The sequence below is a fragment of the Scatophagus argus genome, chromosome 9 (genome assembly GCF_020382885.2).
Source record: "Scatophagus argus isolate fScaArg1 chromosome 9, fScaArg1.pri, whole genome shotgun sequence".
NCBI lineage: Eukaryota > Metazoa > Chordata > Actinopteri > Scatophagidae > Scatophagus > Scatophagus argus.
Genome location: NC_058501.1, coordinates 6,105,234 through 6,124,505, shown reverse-complemented (window position 1 = coordinate 6,124,505; position 19,272 = coordinate 6,105,234). Strand labels below are relative to the sequence as shown.

The following is a 19,272-nucleotide window of genomic DNA, read 5'->3' as shown; positions in this document are numbered from 1 at the left end:
GAAGCCTATTACATTTCTAACAGCAGTGGCAACACTTAAACTGAAATATACAGAAGAAGAACAGTGACAGCTCCCGTGTATTATCATATTAATGGTCTGAAACCGTGTTCTTAAAAACATCCAGCTGCTCCAGTAGCTACTGTGATCACCTTCAGTGTGTGGGTTGATGGTGCTTCCCAATTTCCCCATGCATTCCTCATGCCCTCACATTGCCAACTGGCACCCTGCCTGAATCTCAAAAATAACTTCCAGCTCCTGATACAGAAACACATGGGAAATGTTTGTCATACAGATTAGTCATTGAAACACAGACTGAAAGCCTGATTAAAAAACAACAAAAAAGAGAAAGTCTCTGTTATGCTCAGCTATTTAAGGAGCTGTTTAGGCTGGAGACATTGATCAGTATCAAACACTGACATTCTCAGTGTGCTACCAGTTTTTTGAACATTCACATGCAATTTAACAGTCTCTGGTAAAAACTACATGTGTTCAGGTTTGGGGAATTTTTATGTTGTTAAATTGAAACATTTCACTCAAAAGATCCTTTATAGGTTGTGGAATTTCTCCAGCTCCCATCTTTCAGTTCTGCATTATTTAAAAAAATAAAGTCTGTAATAAGGATATACATATTTTCTTTACATCAAAATGCATGTGTTCAGTTATTCAGTCAATCAATCAGTCAATCAACACCCAATGAGCCAAATAAACTGAGTTTCTGAGTGTGAAACTACTACCCTACAAAATACCTAAGGATCATTTCCTTTCAGACTCTTGACTCTTTGGCTTATTTCTTATGATTTCAAACTGGGTTTTCAGGACCATTAAAAAATCCCAATCCCAGAGAGATGGAAATTTTTCAGGAATATAAGTATAACCTGTATGATACGTACAGTGTTGGTTAGCTGCTGCTCTCACAGAGCTCAGACGGGTCCGTCCTTTTGGCAGCTGCAGCAGTCCGATGTTGACGCTGAGGCTTGAGGACAGAGTAGTCTGCCGCTGACTCTGTTGCCAGAGGGAGCCAACAAAAACCCCAATGGCCGCATTTGAACGTCAACAGCCTGTTGATAATGTATTGGTCATCTATATTTCTTACTCCTGCAGACAGGTGCACAAATTACGTGTTTTTAATGCATCTGAAATTAAGTTTTAACATGTGTTGAACAAATGAAACATGAATGCTTCATTGTAAATCATACCTCTTCATATGTCCAACAAAGATATAAAGCCCTCCATTATTATTAGTGGGACCACTACAAAACAACCACAATGTGACGTGATTCATGGAGGTCATTATGTCTGCTTATTCCCTGCAGTATTAGAAAGCAGGCAGACTTTAAGGGTCACTTAAAGCTTATCTTCGCTGTTCTGCAGACACATTTGATTTGATGCCTTTATCAGTCTGACCATCTTTACACACCCGGCATGAGCTCAGCCCTAATGTAAAGTAAGTCTTCACACGTGTTCACTGAGGGTTCAACCTCCCTTCATCTCAGTCAGCCTACCTGAGAGGCAATCCTTGGCAGTGAAGAGTGGCAATCACAATCAGGTCAGAGATAATTCACAAGTATGAATAAGCAAATCATTTGAAAAACTGGAACTAGTATGTCCACGTAGATGCCTGTGATCCAACAGGGACTATGATTTCCAAATCCCTGATGAGTCAGGTGATTTCAAGGCAAGACTGGGGTGAACGTGGAGCATACAGTCACCTCATCAACATGAGGTTTATGGACTGAGGGTTGAATAACCTTTCACTCTCTTCTACAAAGCCAATGCATTTCTGTCAAACTCTCTGTTACATAAGTCTCCTGCTCAAACAGCGTAAAGGCTGAAAGTTGACCCTGGCTTCAAATATCTTCACTCCTGTCACAGCCCTCAGATACTCTGGGTTGTAAAATGATCTCAGTCCCGTGTTAGGAACAAATGCCATGACTCATCAAAAACCTGAGGGAATAATCTAAATCATTCAATATGTGAGATGTTTATTTTGTAGCAAACAAAGTCATTTCTGGGAATAGTGTTTGCTACAGATCCTGTAGAAGTAACATTACTGTCACTGCTATGGCTGAAACTCCTGTTTTTTGCTGCTTGTAGAATCCTGCTATCAGTATTGGACATAATTTATCTCAGAATTATGGTTAGAAAATAATAATCAAATATATTGCTAGTAATAAAGATAGTGGCAGCTGTGTAACGTTGTTTGAATTCAGGTTATTCTGACTTACAGTAGGCTACACAGTATTTTTTATTAACAACAACAACAACAACAAAAAAGAAAGTTAAAAAAATGATTAAAGGATTCATGTTCAGGGTAGGAGTGGTCTGATTGATTTTCATTTATTGGATTTTGGACAGATAGGCTATAATTGTAATTTTCAATAACCAATCAATAATCAACCATTTTAATAACCCTGTAGCCTGCACATAGAAGTCTATAACAGTACTTATTTTATAAATATTTGCAGTACATCTCCCATAAATTATTCCTATAAAGCCCTGGCTATATATTTGAAACTACCTTTTTTTTTAATTGATATATAATTCTCATTTGACTGAAAAATTAGGGTATAGTCGAAAGGGTGGAAAATGGTGTGTTGTGGGTTTATTTGTGCATCCCTTGTACCTTTCCAGTTACTACGACGCACCTGTTGCAAGATGATATTGCATCGGAGAGACTTTGAACATAACAAGACTTTCAGTGTTTGATTGGAAACCGCCTCATTGATAAGGTGACTCTGACTCTTCTTAAATAGAGTGACAACATCGGCAGAGCAGAGCTCAGCGGCCGGACCTGCGCATCCACTTGTTGAGTTCATAACAGTTCACCGTCGCTCTATTTAAAGAGGCAACAACATGGCACACGGTCAGGTCAGACGGGAGTCGGTGGAAACGGAGATGCACAAGTCCGAAGACAAAAGAAAAACTTTTGTTTACACCAAGAAGAAGGGCTACGATGTAATCCGAAACCCTCTCCTGAATAAGGTAAGTGTGGAGACTCAGTTGTGTGAGTTTGCAGCCTTTTTACTGACAAGGTTTACAAGCTAGCTGCTGCCTTCAAGGACTGTAGGAATTATATTATAAATCTGAATAGAGCTTTGACGGCCAACTTCAAGTGTGAATATAACCGTGAAAAGATAGAAATGTTCTGTGATATCATAATCCACGAGAGCCTTAGACAACATGTGAGGTGTGGTGATTCTCAGCCAGTGGTGGGTTTAAGGCCTACAGCAACGTTTTGCTAATTAATGCTAATGTTAAGGATTGACACCTAGCTTACTAAGGTATTACATTGTGCTCTATATTCAGTGCTATTCCTCCTCTACTCACTCACAAGCGGTAGCCATCAACAATATTTATGATCTATGGTGTGTTTTTAATATCTTAACGCTCACACGAGTCTTCTTCTTGATATCTGGAGCCCTGTCTGAGCACTGAACGCCGCATTAGCCAGGAGGTTTAGGTATCAGCTTTAGACGAGGTTATATTTAGATTTAAAGAGACCAAACGCTGTTGTCACACAGAGGGGGGCTTTTGTTAAGATAGCCCTGTCACGCGTTGCTTTACAAAGACTGTAGTGGTGTGGTAGCAGTACATTTTTAACAAAATGAATGTTCCCACAGAACCTAAACAATGGGTGTGTGATTCAGCATATTTTGACTCCTGTGAGCTCACTAAAACATGATATCTTGTCTAGGAAGATGAGTCTATTATTTTTAAAAACCCATACAAATATTTAGTGTAAAAGCTGTTTTTGCTCAAAGTAAAATGAGGAACAATAATCGAAGTTGCTTCATTATGGAACAAAAATGCTGACAGCTTCCTTGTTGAGCATGACATAAGTTGATGACTTTGCATGTTCTTATAATGGGGAAAAGTCATTGTAGTTTTCTGGAATTCTGAAATGACTCATGACTCTTTGCAGCTGATTTGCCTAATATATTTTTTCTTCCCATGCTTTAAACACATCCTTGACAAAAGAGCTCCTGGCAGCCTTCGAGCCTTTCCAGTGTTTTCTCTTGGTTTGTGTGATGGGATGGGGCCCGGGAGGTCATGCTGTGGGGACGGGGTCTCTGTCCATGGTGCTGACTGACCATCAAAACAGCTGGCTGAATTCAGGGCCACTCTTATGTGTGTCCAACAGTGTGCCTGCTCTTGGTCAAAGTCAGACTAAATTTAGAACAGTCTATTTCTTCCCTCTGAGCTGTTCTCCGCATTCTCACTATCCAAATATGTTCTCCTCTTGGGTGCTATGGGAAAACATTGAAAACTTCTGACCTTTTGGTGTCTAAGCTTTAAGATATTCTGGCCTATTTCACCACGGACTTACAGAGTTTTTTATTTTAAAAGCTGTTTCGGTCTGATAAAGGTTGCAGTCAGTTGAAGCAGCTGCCAGCCGGGGTGGTGTCAACAGTGAGCTGATAAGTGAGACAGTGAGCTTCAAACAGGCCAGTGTCTGTAGAGAGAGGGGTGGTGAGCTGGGGACTGCACAGAGACCTGTTTGTTTGGCAAGTTAATCACTCCTCTCCTGAGAGCGCCACATACTGCACATCAACCCTGTGTGTTTGTTTTCACGTGTGGCCGTGTGCATGGTGTGGTAGGGTGAGGTGAGATGTGTGCACAGATGCATGTTAGCTAATAACAGCTAATTTGACACCCTTTGTAATGTAGGTGTATTCAACACGGAGACACAAATGTCATGTTTTCTTGTGAGAGACGGTCTTAAGGAGTAGGCCTTATTAGTTTAATCATTCATGTAAACATGTCATGTGTGATAAAGTAACAAATCAAAACATTTCCACGTTATCTTTTTTATTAAATTTATGAAAACAAACCAGACTGTCACTGAGAAAATGGGCACCTCTCCTGCATGTTATGCCACAGGAAGTTCGCCTGATTACATTCATTAATGAGACTGTGCTCTACAGACTTGATGCACAATTTCTGTCACTGCTTGTTGAGGCTTCCTGTCCAGTGTGTTAGTACTTCATTTGCATAAGCAGTTGGATGTATTAAGCTCCTATGGCAGATAACCAATCCCTTATCTTTAATCCACAAGCCTGTTTTGACTCTTTCTACCCAAAGAAATACTGGCTTGTGCTAACTCAGCGATACATTTGTCAACTAGACTGACGGCAGACTGAACTAAAAACTTCTCCAAAGTCTACCAAACAACAGTGAAACGCTGTGTGTATGTGCAAGTGTTTGTGTGTGCGTGCCTGTGATTTCAGGATGTGTGCGTGGCCTCAATCTAATGTCAGGGCTGCATCATATTCTATGACCTCCACCCGTGTAACGACGACCCTCGGACAGTGTTGATACGCTGAGATTGTAAAATCTGAGATTTATGAGTTGATATTTGCTGAATTATATGCAGAACTAATATTATTTGTTTTACTATGCACGGCTAAAGTTATCAAGCCTCTATCCCTAATGGTATCTTCAGCCGTGTGCCCAGTAACTGTGCAGGTATCTGTTGAGCACACCAGACCAGGCCAGCCTGTTTTCTTTAATTCATCAGACTTTTTTGTATTTCCAGAATTCTTCAGAAAAATAAGCATGCTAATGTTGTTAATATTGGCACTCTATGACCGTCTGGGTCCGAGATGTTGGCCGTGGTTATGTGGGGGAGCCTTTTAGATCTACAGAGTGAGCAGCTTCTCTTCAGTGTCCCAAACAGGACAAACGGACAAAAGGGATTTTGCGTTTTTAGTGGCCACCATAGGGGAGGGCAGGTGAGGGGTGCTCAGTTGGTTGCAATCTGTAACCACACCGGAAGATGCCTCTAAATCCTTCACGCTGGACCTTTAAGTCCTCATCTTGAAAACCCCTCTGATTTTCTGTTGATGGAGTTTGAATTTGTTTTTTCTGCTCTTACCTAACAGGTCAGATTTTTTCTCTCTTCAGACTAAGATGGTGGCTGTGTGTAACAGAGGTCAGTCTGGGACTTATAGCTTCATTGCTTAAACCTGGTCCGGTAAACTGTTTGTTTACTTCTCACTTTACACCTTGGGACCCTGAATGGACCCAGTGTACAACAGGGCTCTTAAAGAGGGCTAGATACTGTAGGTTGACCTAAATTTATGTGAAAGCATGACCGGTTTAGCGCTTGATGTTACACTATAGTATGTCTGTTTTAATAAAAGTCTGTTGAGAACTGGACCTCAGGCAGAACTAGAGTCTTTAATGGATGATTGAAGATGTGTTTTTATTCAATGCCACAGAGACACTGAAATGTCATTTTACTCCCAGTTTTAAGAACAAACACTTGTCTTCTTCTTTTCCTTTTTTCCATTTCCTTACTTTTTCTTCTGAGCAATGTTAAAGAGTGAGTGTTATGAGAGCCGCAGGTCTTTGGTCTAAAGTTTACAAGAAGGCTTTTCTCCTCCCTTTAAAGTTGGTCATCCTAAATGAACTCACAATTTGCATTGTTAAATTGTTTTGGAAAAAAAGTAGTTTAATAAGCTTAATTAAATGAATAAAAAAAAAAAAGAAAATACTGGGCTTCTGCTTTGACAGTTTGCATTCAGTTTGCTCAATCAGTAAGAAAAACAGATTGGGATTTCTAAAATCACAGTCTCTGTTTTCATCCCACAGAAGAGTAATGTTTTTATTTTTAATTTTTCAAAATGGCCTTACATTGGTTAGAATAGATAACAAAACTTTATTATTCTGAACTTTGATATTTCTTATGCTACTGCTTGGCTGGTGGTTGTATCTGATCAATTCAACCTTCCCTCTCATCAGCTGGCTAAACTGACTCAAAACACAAGCACTCTCAAACACACTCAAATCACAAGTCACAACTTTGAAAAAAAAAAAAAAAAAGTTTTCTTCTGCAGCCAGGTGAAGTATCCACTGTCAGCCCTGTGTGTGAACCGGGACGAGGAAATTGGAGGAGAAGGTAGGAAATGACTGCTAAAGCATGTTAGAGGCTGGGCACAGGCAGTCTTCTGTGGCTCAGGCAGTGGCACATTGTTGCCCTCCCTCTGATTTCAGCAAGCCCTGGGGATGAGGTGTGTTTACCTCCCTCAGCTTGCCCACTTCACCTCTAATAGGAGCCAGTCAGAGCACAACCTGCTAATTGATGCTGAGGGAGGCAGCGCTGAAAGCAGCCTGTCCTCACATCAGCAGGCTTCAATATCCTTTTAATCTCCCCTGTCTTACACTTACACATGCAGAGCTGATGCATGTGTATAACATGCGCACACACACACACACACTCACACACACACACACACACACACTCACAACTTCACCTGACTCTTTGGCTAACGCTCCCTCCTCCCTCTCCTGAGGTGGAACCGGATATTGTAGGTGTGTTTTGTGTGCAATAAAGAGTTGAAATGGGTGTGAGGTGTAGAAAGAGTTCTCTGTGGCCAGGAAGAGAGTTCTGGACACGCTCCACAGACGCTCTCTGTCTCTCTGCTTGATCTCACATTAATGAGGCATCTGTGTGAATCCTAGCCCTTAGTGCGTCTCTCTGACGTCGGTTCCGCCTGTCACGGACTCGAATAACAACAACAACAACAGTCTCCTTAAAAATGCTCTTAGTACCCGATCAGGGATGCTGTTTCACCTCAAACATGGCACTGAGCTGTCGGCATATCTGTGGCCAACAGATGCCCATTCACCGCCTCTGTAGTGTAGGTGAAAGTGACAAGTGCAGTCAGTCATGAAAGTTGGACAGAATGAGAACTGCAGCTCCTGTCTCTTTTTTGCCCTGTTTTGCAGTTTCACAGCAACTGTCTGGCAGTTAACTTGCTTGAACAAAAGCAACACACCTGACAAACGTGAGTATTGATTTAAAAAAGACTTGCAATTGCATTGCAGTGGGCCTCTGAGTGAGAGATAATGCTGCCATTCACTCCTTTAACACTAAATCCCAGGAAAAACACATCTACCCTCCTGATTAGACAGTAGTGTTTTGTTTATTGCGGTTTTTAAAATCACTAAGATTATGCATCATTAGAGCCTACGAATGCTGGATAAAATGGAGAGCCCTTGCCCAGACAGTGCTGCAATTGGATGCCTCATTTGCAACCACAGGCTCCATGTATAACTTTGCAAGATGGCCCGTCAGATGCAAGACTAGAATTAACAATCTCTGCTCCTGGCAAGCACAGAACTGCGTATCTGATTGGGCACTGGGGATGTCCTGGTATGCCAAATGGCGACAGTCCTGATAACCCTCTATAGCAACTGGAAGCCATTAGAGCCTCATGTTAGATTTATTCTGCCACACTCATCAACTTTTGCTCCCAGAAAAGTTTTTTTTTCCACACCAGGTTTGTGTTTTCGTTCAGCCAAGATCATCATAAATAAATTTAGCAACAAACAAACAAGTGGCAACAAGTATGCCTAGTTTTTTATTCAGAAAATGGAAATATATCTGTGTCTGTGCTCTGTGGATGCACTCCCTCAGGTATGTGTCATGCTTTGCTGGTTGCTGCACAGCGACTGATCCGCTGAGTTTTCCATGTGAAACATAATGTGTTCCAGCCGGTCTGTGTCTCTAGCAAGGCCCGATAAGGGTTTTATAACAGCGTGTGTACTGCATTATGTCACAACTGGTAAAAGGTGCCAGTGAAAAAACAGCTTGATGACCCAACAATGTCTTTGGTTGATGCAGTCTGGAACTTTGAGTCCCGCTGAGTCACTGTGTCAGCATGACACAAACATAAAGTTCATTTTCTGCACAGTCCAGACTTATAAAAGCTTTGCGTTGACAGTTTTCTGTATCTCTGTATTACAGCAATGTTTTGTTTGTGCTGATAGCCAAGGTTCCCATGGACTTTGGTAATCTTTCCACACTTGCCGGTCTCTCTGCTTTCTGGCCCCTGTCCACATGATCAACATTTCACATTCTAGAGCAAATCCTCAGATGGATATTTTTAATGATAGAGTAGTACTTCATGTCACAAGAATGCCTTGATTCAGTAAGATAAAGAGTGAACACTAAGTCCCTAATGATGCTTATTCAAATATCAAGTTTTATCCCATGAGTCCTTAAATAATTGGTTACTTGTCACACATACTTATTTACTTGCTTGCTGAGAGTTAGATGAGAAGATACCGCATCAAGTCTGCAAAACAGATATGAAGCCACAGCTAGTGTGCACCTCTCTCGGCTTATAATAAAGAATGGAAGCAGTGAGAGATAATGGCCTGGCAGTCTCATGGTGACAACAAGACCTCTGAGTTCCCAGCTTGTCATTTTGTTTGGGTTTAACCAAATGAGATATGACTTTCTAAGGAGTGAACTTTAGAGGTGCAGGTGGGCAGAGTTTGCCCCAATGGCGGCAGTCTCTTTTGCTCAGATTGAAATAACTCAGCGACTATTAGAAGGACTGGCATTGAGATTTGTACCAGCATTAATGTAATGTAATCACCTGACCTGAGCTCCATCAGATTATTTCAGAAGCTACAAGTTTATTTCTATTATCTTTGGAGAGTTTCTTCTGTCCTGTCTTTATAAATTATAATTAGTTTTTTAATTTTTGCTGTAATATTTGCTGAAATATTTTCTTGTATTATGAGACATAATATTTCTCTAATCACTAAATTAAATAGTTAATGAAAAGACTCTCATACATCTGTACAACACACAAAGAAGAAATCACTTGGAAAGCTTATGCTGTTTCACATATTTTAAAAAGCAGTGTAGTGTACGCAGAGAGTAGTGAAATGTGGGTGCGTATTTATAAATCAGAGAAAATAATCTATTCATGTATCTTTGCACAGCGCCAGGTTCATTGTAGCTGTTTCCCCCTGCTCACAGTCTTCATGCTAAGCTAAGCTCAGCGGCTCCTCTCAAACCTTCAATCAAGAACTTGAATTTGATGTCCATTTTTTGTGGCAACTTCAGTTAATGGTGCTCACCTTTTAGATTTTGTGGATTTTTTTTTGGATTTACTGTCTCTGGGTGGGGAAGAAATCATGTGAAAATACCAGTATGTGTGTGTATATTACAGGCTGTTTAGAGCTGGATGACAGTGGTTATGCGAGGTTGAACTCGAAGATGTTGGCAATCAGATTACAAGCCCTCGTTTAAGTGAGCGGTGAAAATGGGACAAAACTTTCTCTGTTCAGACTTTATACTGAGCAGCTGCAATTGTCAATCCCCCATACTAGGCGGACCGCGGAGCTCCATAGGCATGTGTGTGTAAAATGTGAGTGTGTGTGTGTGTGTGGATGTTCCCAGGTGTGGCCAGTTGTTTCAGGTTAACCATACACGTTGCTGGCGACCAGACATTCCTCTGATGGACTGAAGTGGATAGGCCAGACAGAAAGTGCACCTTGGTTCCCCTCCAGTAACCAACCCCAGAGACACATGCACACACACACACACACAGAAATACACACATACTCTACATTTCATAAACCACTTTAAATAAGTTCTTAACCTGCAAATCCTTAAGTGCTTTTATCTGTCTTGTTCAGGGTTGGTTCAGATGAAGAGTGTAATATGATCAGACTGTCAATTCAACTGTCAGTGTGCACACACACACACACACACACTTGCGATGCTGTGTGCAGCAGGTCCTTCTAAAGCCCTGCCTCCTCAGCTCACTTTTGTGTTTTTTGTAAGGTGGTCCTCATTCATGTGAGGACAACAGAGAAGCCATTAGCTCGTCCCAGACAGACAGAGGGAGACAGTCTGAGCCTCATCACCTTCCTATGAAGCTCATCTCAAGCATCCAACCTCTTTCAGTCCCCGGTATCTTCCCCCCTCCTCTTCTCCTCAATGCTGCTTTTGTCTGTTATATTAGAGTGGTGGAGGTCTTGCCATGTCTTAACAAAGATACAGCAGCAAGAATTCAAAGGTAGTATTTTGTTTCAGCATTCTGCAACACAGTGGATAAATGACCATTATGTACAGAGCAAGGTCAGCGAGATGGCTATCATTCAGACTGAGCCTGTGTTGATTGACAGGTTTTGTAGAGAGGAATGGTTTTCAGACTGTTTGAGACGGGAGTCGATGGCAGAAAATATGTCTTTTGAATAAACTGTTTGAACTTATTGTCCCGTTCGCCATGATGCAAACTGACAGTGAGCAACAGTGCAGTTATTGTGAATGACTCACACTAGCCCAGCTGGTGAGCAGATAGCTCACCAGTCACAGTAACTAGCACTGCAAGTGGTCCCTGTGTTACCAAGCTTCTAGCACCAAATATTTCATGAAAGACATGAGGGTGAATTGTCCTCTGTCACTGATGGATGTATAGCACTGCAGGTGGACTCCAGTGGACATTCCAACAACTGTTGTTCAGAGGGGCCTAAAGTCAGAAAAGCCCCTTCCCACTGTAAAAAAAATACTGCTTTATGGGCCACAATGTGCTTAAAACAAGTGCCAGAAACACAGGATGAGCTGTTTAGCCCTCTACTTACTTGAATGGGGATAAAATGATTTGAACTTGCGGCTCTTCCAGACTTTTGAATTATCAGACTGAACAGATCACATTCTGATCCATTCTGAATTCTGGGAGTTATTTTGCAGCTGTTTCTTTCATAATGTAAGTCTTATGTAAGTCAAAAAAATCTTTTTGGCCCAGCAAGCTTCACGTGATGTTGTAATTACACTTTGTCACTGTATCAAATTGACTTAAGAGCCTTTTGTATGTCCTGGGGCTTGTTGCCTGAAGTTAGGGGTCTAAATTCTTCACCTTCTACAGGTCAAAAAAACCCAAATACTCTCATCACTAACAGATCCAAAACAAACAAGGAACTTAAAAGAATGGCAAACTGTTGCTATAGCTGTTTCTGTCTGAAGTGAAAAGCCCACCATGAGCTACTGTCTCACTGCTGACACTGTTATGGCCTCTCCCTGTGTTTTAACAGTGGCAATGTTTGCTTTGTGAACAGACAGATTCTTTTCTTTCACATTTTTTACCGCTACCATGTAGGTGGTCATTTGGACAGAAGACGTTTTTGTCATCATATGTGACCTACTAGTAACAACGGGAAAACACATTTTATTGTGGCCCCTCACATTAGCTTATTCACTTCTAAGTACTATTGGGACACCTCCATTAGGGATGTCACAGAGGTGAGTTGGGAAATTTATTTGCTCCTGCTCTGCAGTGACTATGGATTTTTTTATTTGGAGACTGCCACTGTCATTGCACTGGCTCTCTGTAGGACCACAAAGAGTTTAATTGGCGAAATCCTGTGCTGTTAAGACAAGTCAATCAGTATACACTTTACTGAGAGTAACAATGACATCTGACATTGCAACATAGTTTTCTCATTGTTGTGTACTTTTTTTTTTAACTAAGGGACTCTCTTAATATGACTCAGCAGTAGAGTATTATTGGTTGCTGCTGATGTATTTGGATAGAAATGTGTTTCCATTGGGAGAGAGTCACAAACACCTGTAAAGGCAGACATGGCTGTTGGTCTATTCTGTTGCCTGAACATGGCCATTGAATTCTGAAACACCACCAGCCAAAAGTGAATACTTGGAGCCCAAGCTTCACAGAGCTGCTGATGTCTTCAGAGGCTTGGACGCTTTCCCAGCAACACTCAGGCTCCTAAGGGACCTGGACTGTGGAGAATGAAAAGGCTGCCTCAAGGGGATTGGCTGTGTTTGAAGAGCCATACGTGTCCGCTACCTCCACCCACTCAAAGCTGCCCTCCTTAAGTCAACAGCGGCTTGGTTTTCAAGGCTGTTTGACCAACAAGCGTGTCTGTACACTCACAAGTTGACACCGCCTGATTTAAGGAGCCCTGTGCTTGCGTATTTGCTCAGGACGAGGAATCTAAGACGCTCCTTTTGGTGAGACTCAGAGCTCAGTGTTGCTAGGTGGGGATCATGACTCATGAAAGTGAGAAGTAAATTAGAGGCTCAGTTGCTGTCTGCTCTCTAATGGAAGATATGAACAAGAGATGAGCTGTTGTAGTTCATCATGAAAGCTCTATAAGTTTATAAATATAGATTATAGATGTTAGGGAAGCCATGGGAATTGACACACCAAACTTCAAACATTATTTAAGGGCTTTTTCTTTCTAATTTCTACCTCTGCCAAGACTGCCTCTTTTGTTATTTTCACCTGTATTTTTTACCTTGTTTGTTGAAAGAAAAATAAAATGAAAATATGGTTTGGAAAACAAAGTGAAATAGAATTCAAATAAATTGATCTTTTTCTAAACCAAACACATGCCTTGATTAGTCCATATTTTCTTGTGAACGTGCTTGTTCTCAGTGGTAAGGTCCCAACCATGACTCATGGTACACGCTCAACCAGGTGAGCTGCTGGGGCATATTTAACACCATTCTTCACACAGATTAGAACTGTTAATACGGATAACACAGGTTATCTTTCTGACTGATGTGCTTGGCTCTCTGAACAAAGATTAGATTGCATAGCCCTCGACCTGCAAATGACTACATTTGTTTCGGACTGGGTGTGCACATGCAGGCCTTACACGGCACATTTGTTGGGAGACATTCATTGTGAAACGCTTAGTCAGGCTGTAAGATCCTGAGGAGAGACAGATCGGAGCTGATGTGGGCTCTTTCTTTTCCTCCTGAGAGGAAGGGATGGATTTAATGGGCTTTATTCACAGGGCAATTCCTCTTGAAGTCTGTTATGGCTGCCATTTTAGCAGGAAACAGATGGGGGGCATCTGGCCTCTTGTTGAGAAAATCTTCAGGATTTGGACACAGTAGTGCAACCTGGTACTTTGTGGCTTCACACAGCATGTGAAGATGCAGCTTACATTAGCAAAAAAGGTTATGCTGACCCATCAATTACATTCATATTCAGTCAGGTCAAGATAAGGTAATTCTAGTCATTCTACACAAGCTGGAAAATAACTCTTATTTTGTTAACATTCCAGTTAGTTATGTTTTATTCCATATCTTTTGCCTTTAAACATTTATTTTTACTTGAACTTTTGCTGAACTTTACCTTTAGCCATTGTGAGAAATCTACTCTATGAAAGTGTAAGTCTTGTCAACAACAAGTACAAAAACATAACTACACTAAGTTGGAGACAAATGTTTGTTGAACCCATTGCCCCATTTTATGAAGTATTGCATACCCCATTCACTGGGGCGGCATTTCTGTTCTGCTCTACAAATTATTAACAGTCTCTCTGTGTGTTTCATGTGACATCTATGCCCCATACATTCCTGTGCTTTTGCTGCTTGTTTTATGGAAGATGGGCAAGAAGCAAATGTAAAGGTTTGACATGGACTATAAATTCTGACCATAGGATGCATGTGATTTAATGTAGATATATGACCATTTTTTAAATCCACTCCCACTTTTTTATAGACCTTATGAGATGTGTTAAATGTACAGTATCATGTAAAATTTGCAACATGATAATAGTTTCACTTGGAGTTTCACTGGTGGTTATCGGTCTCTGCTGTTGTCCCACATCTTGTAATGAAAGACCCATTTGTCTGGTACTTCATACAGGTGGCCTGGTGTTTCTCACTCTGGCAGGTTTATTGGGCTCAGTGTGCAGTCCTGTCTGTCACTGAGCATACTAACATGAGGAGGAGAGAGACGGGCGATAATGACCTGTCTTTGGTTGCCTCCACCAATACAGGATACTGACTACTACAGTGTGTCATTACAGAAGAAATGGAAAAACAAAACAAGACTTAAACAGCGGGCGTATTGCTTTAGGATAAAATCCACAATCATTGTACATGTAAGATTATGTCATCAGGCTGCCCACACAAACTTTATTTTGCAAAATGCTGATGTGCTTCTAAGTACACTAAAAATATCTATCAAACTCTCAAACATTATGGGCCTACATCTACAGTGCACCTGGAAAGTATTCACACCGCTTCGCTTTTTGCACATTTTGTAATGTTACAGTCTCATTCCAAAATGGATTAAATTAAAATTCTCCCTCAAAATTCTACACAAAATATCTCATAATGACAAAGTGAAACAAGTTTGCTTGAGTTTTTTGCAAATTTGTTAAAAATGAAAAACAAAAATGTAACATGTACATAAATATTCACACGGTTTGCCATGACACTCAGAACTGAGCTCAGGTGCCTCCTGTTTCCACTGATCGTCCTTCAGAGGTTTCTACAACTTGAGCTGAGTCCACCTGTGGTAAATTCAGCTGATTGGGCATGATTTGGAAAGGCACACGCCAGTCTACATAAGCCCTCACAGTTGACAGTGCATGGCAGAACACAAACCAAGCCAGGAAGTCAAAGGAATTGTCTGTAGACCTCTGAGACAGCCCACTCCTCAGTAAAATGCATATGAAAGTCTGCTTGGAGTTTGCTAAAAGACACCTGATGGACCCTCAGACCACGCGAAACAAAATCCTCTGGTCTGATGAAACAAAGATTGGACTCTTTGACATGAATGCCAAGTATCATGTCTGGAGGAAACCAGGCACTGCTCATCACCTGGACAATACCATTCCTACTGTGAAGCTTGGTGGTGGTAGCTTCATGCTGTGGGGATGTTTTGCAGCAGCAGGAACTGGCAGACTAGGATCATAAGAACAGGATCATACTCTAAAAGGCTTGAGGCTGTAATTGCTGCCAAAGGGGCTTCAACAAAGTATTGATCACAGTGTGAATACTTACATGCATGTTATATTTTTGTTTTTTTCATTCTTAATAAATTTGCAAAAAATTCAAGCAAACTTGTTTCACTTTGTCATTATGGGGTGTTTTTGGTAGGGAAAAATTAATTTAATCCATTTTGGAATAAGACTGTAACATAACAAAATGTGCAAAAAGCGAAGTGGTGTGAATACTTTCCGGGTGCACTGTACATCAGAGCATGTGCTGTGAGCTTATTCTCCTTTGGCATTTGTAACTTAAAAACTCAAATAATAATTTATTCAGAGTTATTTGACACATTTCTGTACCTTTACATATTTAATGTCTTTCTGGAACACGGCCTAATAGTGCTAATATTAATTATTAATATTAAGGACACTTGCACACACTTGCACATGCATATTTATGCTGCTATATGAAAAACCGGCTTCTTTATTTAATTGTTTAGCTTATTTAAATGTCTAGTTTTACATTCTTTATACATTCTATTTTTTATTTAGCTTATATTTCTATTTTATTCAACTTTTTGTTTACCTCGTACTTTATATTTTTATATTCTTATAGTCTACTTACTGCTCCCGGGACCTGAGTCCTAATTTCGTACCATAAACAAGTGAATGTGAGCTGGTATGACAATAAAGTTCCTTGATTCCTTGATTCCTTGAACCAAACATAAAGAAAGCAGCAGCACACCATTGTTATTTTTTCAGGCACCCTTTCAGTACACAAAGCAACAGCAAGCATATTCAAAGTGATACATTATGGATTGTTGACATAGTATCAAATGATTACTCCATCACAGTTTAAAGGCATTGCTCTGTCACATTTGTCAGACAAAATATTCAAATGGACTAATATACTATCTTGAAGATTTTAACCCAGGACCACTTACATTTTGAGCCAGAATCATACCCCTGGTCCAACAAGCCACACCTCATTAGCCAGCTGATCTTGACCTCAGCGGCAGGTCATGACAGATCATCTTTCTTGTGGCAGATGAAATGAGTAAAAGATAGTTATCTTGAGGTTTACCTGCAGAACTAAGTGACCAGCTGCTTCAGTTTGCCCTTACTGTGTATGCAAGATTGTCCTGCAAATACAGAGTGGGCAACTTCACATCTAGTCCCAGCAGTTGGTGGGCTCATCCAGGATTCGAACCCGGGACCTCTCGCACCCGAAGCGAGAATCATACCCCTAGACCAATGAGCCCCACATCAGTAAAGGATTCACCCTTTGCTCTGGACAAATGCTTTAGGCAGCGCTGGACCTCCACATGTTGACATGGTGTCTGTCTTGTGACAACAAATAATATTGCATGCTTTTTCTGCAGTAGATTTTACAGTGCTATTTTACCTACTAAACATTAATGGCAATGCCATTTGTTTTACAAGTATTTGGTCATAAACTGAAGTATTTTACAAATTAGCTTTTTTTGAACCTGATAATGGTGCTAGGTTGTAAAGTAGATGTAAAGGACCACTAATGTTGTTTCAGTTCATCCGTAGGATGGAAATTTGGCCCAATCCTTCACTTAGACTTTATAAATGAAATGAAAACTAGGATCTGCTGGTGGCACTAGAGGGGTCGGGACCTAAAGTCATTAGAATACGCTGAGTAGGAACCATGAAGTTTTGTACAGAATATCATGGCAATCCATCCAACAGTTGTTGAAATATTCCAGTCTGCACTAAAGACATTTCCATCCCCAAGCCACAACTGGGAGCCTGGCTAGAATTCTAATTCTCTTATCATGCTGGTCCTTTTACTGGTCCAATTCAGGAAATATTACTATAAATGAAGAGCTAGCACAGTTTAAACTGACTTGCAAAATCAATTTTAATCAATTTTAAAAATGCTTAATTTTGTCAATAAAATATATAATAAAACTTGGTGGTGGTGGTGGTGGTTAGCATTGTCACCAGTCTGGGCCGTTCTTTGTGGTGCTTGCATGTTTTCCCAGTGCCTGTGTGGGTTTTCTCTGTCCACTGTCCCAAAAACATGCACATTAGGTTAACTGGCTACTCTACATTTCCTCTAGGTGTGCGTGTGAGTGTGTGCATGTGTGGTTGTCTGTCTTTGTGTGACAGCCCTGCAGTTGACTGGGGACCAGTACAGAATGTAACCCGCCTTTCACCCGTAGACAGCTGGGATAGGCTCCAGACGTCCCCTGTGAGCCTGATTGGATAAAGCAGATACAGGAAATGGATGGATGGATAGTGTAATCACTGCCACATACAATAACATCACATCATTATAAGTTAATGTCTGATTATACATTTTCAAGTAAGATTTGGTAGTAGATGACATAATTCACTGTAGACTACATATCCCAGCTCTAAATAACAAAAAGGTATGCACAATTTGCAAACAGGATGACAAACTTTATTAACTTTTCTTATGAAAATAAATACTTCACCATGTCTGTCACGTGTGTTTGTAGACATTCACATAGGTCACTGAGGTTCAAGATGTTAAAAGGAAAAGCAGAAACAAAAATATCACTTCTCTCCCCTTTCATGTGGTGTTCTTTTTGGCGCTTGAGCAAAGCATTTGTGTTGCCATGAAATCGTTGCAGTAGCTTCACTGTGGCCATTTGTAATGGAATTTCCATTAGAAAGGGAACTTCCCATTTGACAAAGTGTAGACCTCAGGGTAGCTCTGGGCTTTCTCAGGGTTCCCCTCAGCACGCCAAATGGACGCACATTCTGGCTCACTTTTTCTGACACTGACGCAAACACATGCATGTGCAGCCACGCATACAAGCACACAAAGATACAAACTAATGCACTAAACCATGCAGACTTTTATGTTCTTCTAAGCTACACCTGCAAACAGGAGGCAGCATCCATGAATAAACCTCCCATTCACTCTCTTACCATCGGAGTGATAGAAGGTTCCTTAAAGGCCCTCAGCTTCACTTAAAGGTCAGCTAGCAAAAGATTTCTGGCATGAGTGATGCTCTGAAACTTGCTTTAAGATGTGTGTCACTGCTTTCTCTCCTTGGGAAATGAGCACAGACATCGCTGACCTTCGTTGTCATATTTCTGCATTCTTCTGGATGTTGAGACTACCTCTTGATGTGTTCAGGTTTGTGTGGACTGAAAAATATTAAAGCAAGTATTGAACCCAATGGACTTTCCAGGCCCTTTTGACACTATGTATACATTCTCCAAAATTTCCAAGTGTTTTGGTAGCCATGTGCTTACATTTGTTTTTGACTTGTGCTGACAGACTTCCAGTGAACATGTGCTAACCTTGTGTCAGCCTAACTGATCACTAAATTATTTGACATGCTTTCCTGGCTGTAGTTTCAGAGAAGTCCCCGATTGGGCTTTTTCCGAAGCAAAGCCACACAGATAATCCTATTGCTCATGCTTGTGCCCATCTTAAACATAAGCAGATATTAGATCAGCCAAGGCTGAAGGCAGATGGCATTCATTTATAGGGGAGTGGGCCAGAGAAGTCAGTTCTGCTGGATGTGGAGGCGATGAGTATCGATTTAAAGCTAAGCAGTTAGTAGTACATTGGCAGTAGAAGTGGTTAGTGAGGTCAGGTCCCAGCTGAAGGGGACCAGGAAATGACTTTACCTCTGCTCATACCAGGAACACTAAAACCTGCTGCAGCTGTATGACCAAAAAGTGAAAAACTCTTGTGATGTTTTCTTAAGTATGTTAGATGTAGAAGGCTGATAGTATAAAATGTTGGCTTAAGCAATGATCACT

The 19,272-nt window shown here is 40.9% G+C and overlaps 1 protein-coding gene and 1 non-coding gene across 2 annotated transcripts in view; one reads left to right on the top strand and one right to left on the bottom strand.

Moving 5' to 3' along the window:
* The first annotated feature begins 2,756 nt into the window (after positions 1-2,756).
* me1 (malic enzyme 1, NADP(+)-dependent, cytosolic) overlaps positions 2,757-19,272 on the top strand; it is a 77,637-nt gene continuing 61,121 nt past the window's right edge. The window contains exon 1 of the mRNA XM_046399028.1: positions 2,757-2,982. Coding sequence (XP_046254984.1) covers positions 2,854-2,982 — 129 coding nt within the window. The 5' untranslated portion in view covers positions 2,757-2,853. The remainder of the gene's footprint in view (positions 2,983-19,272) is intronic.
* Positions 16,688-16,759, bottom strand: trnap-cgg. The gene has a single exon. It is a non-coding gene; the product is annotated as a tRNA-Pro (tRNA).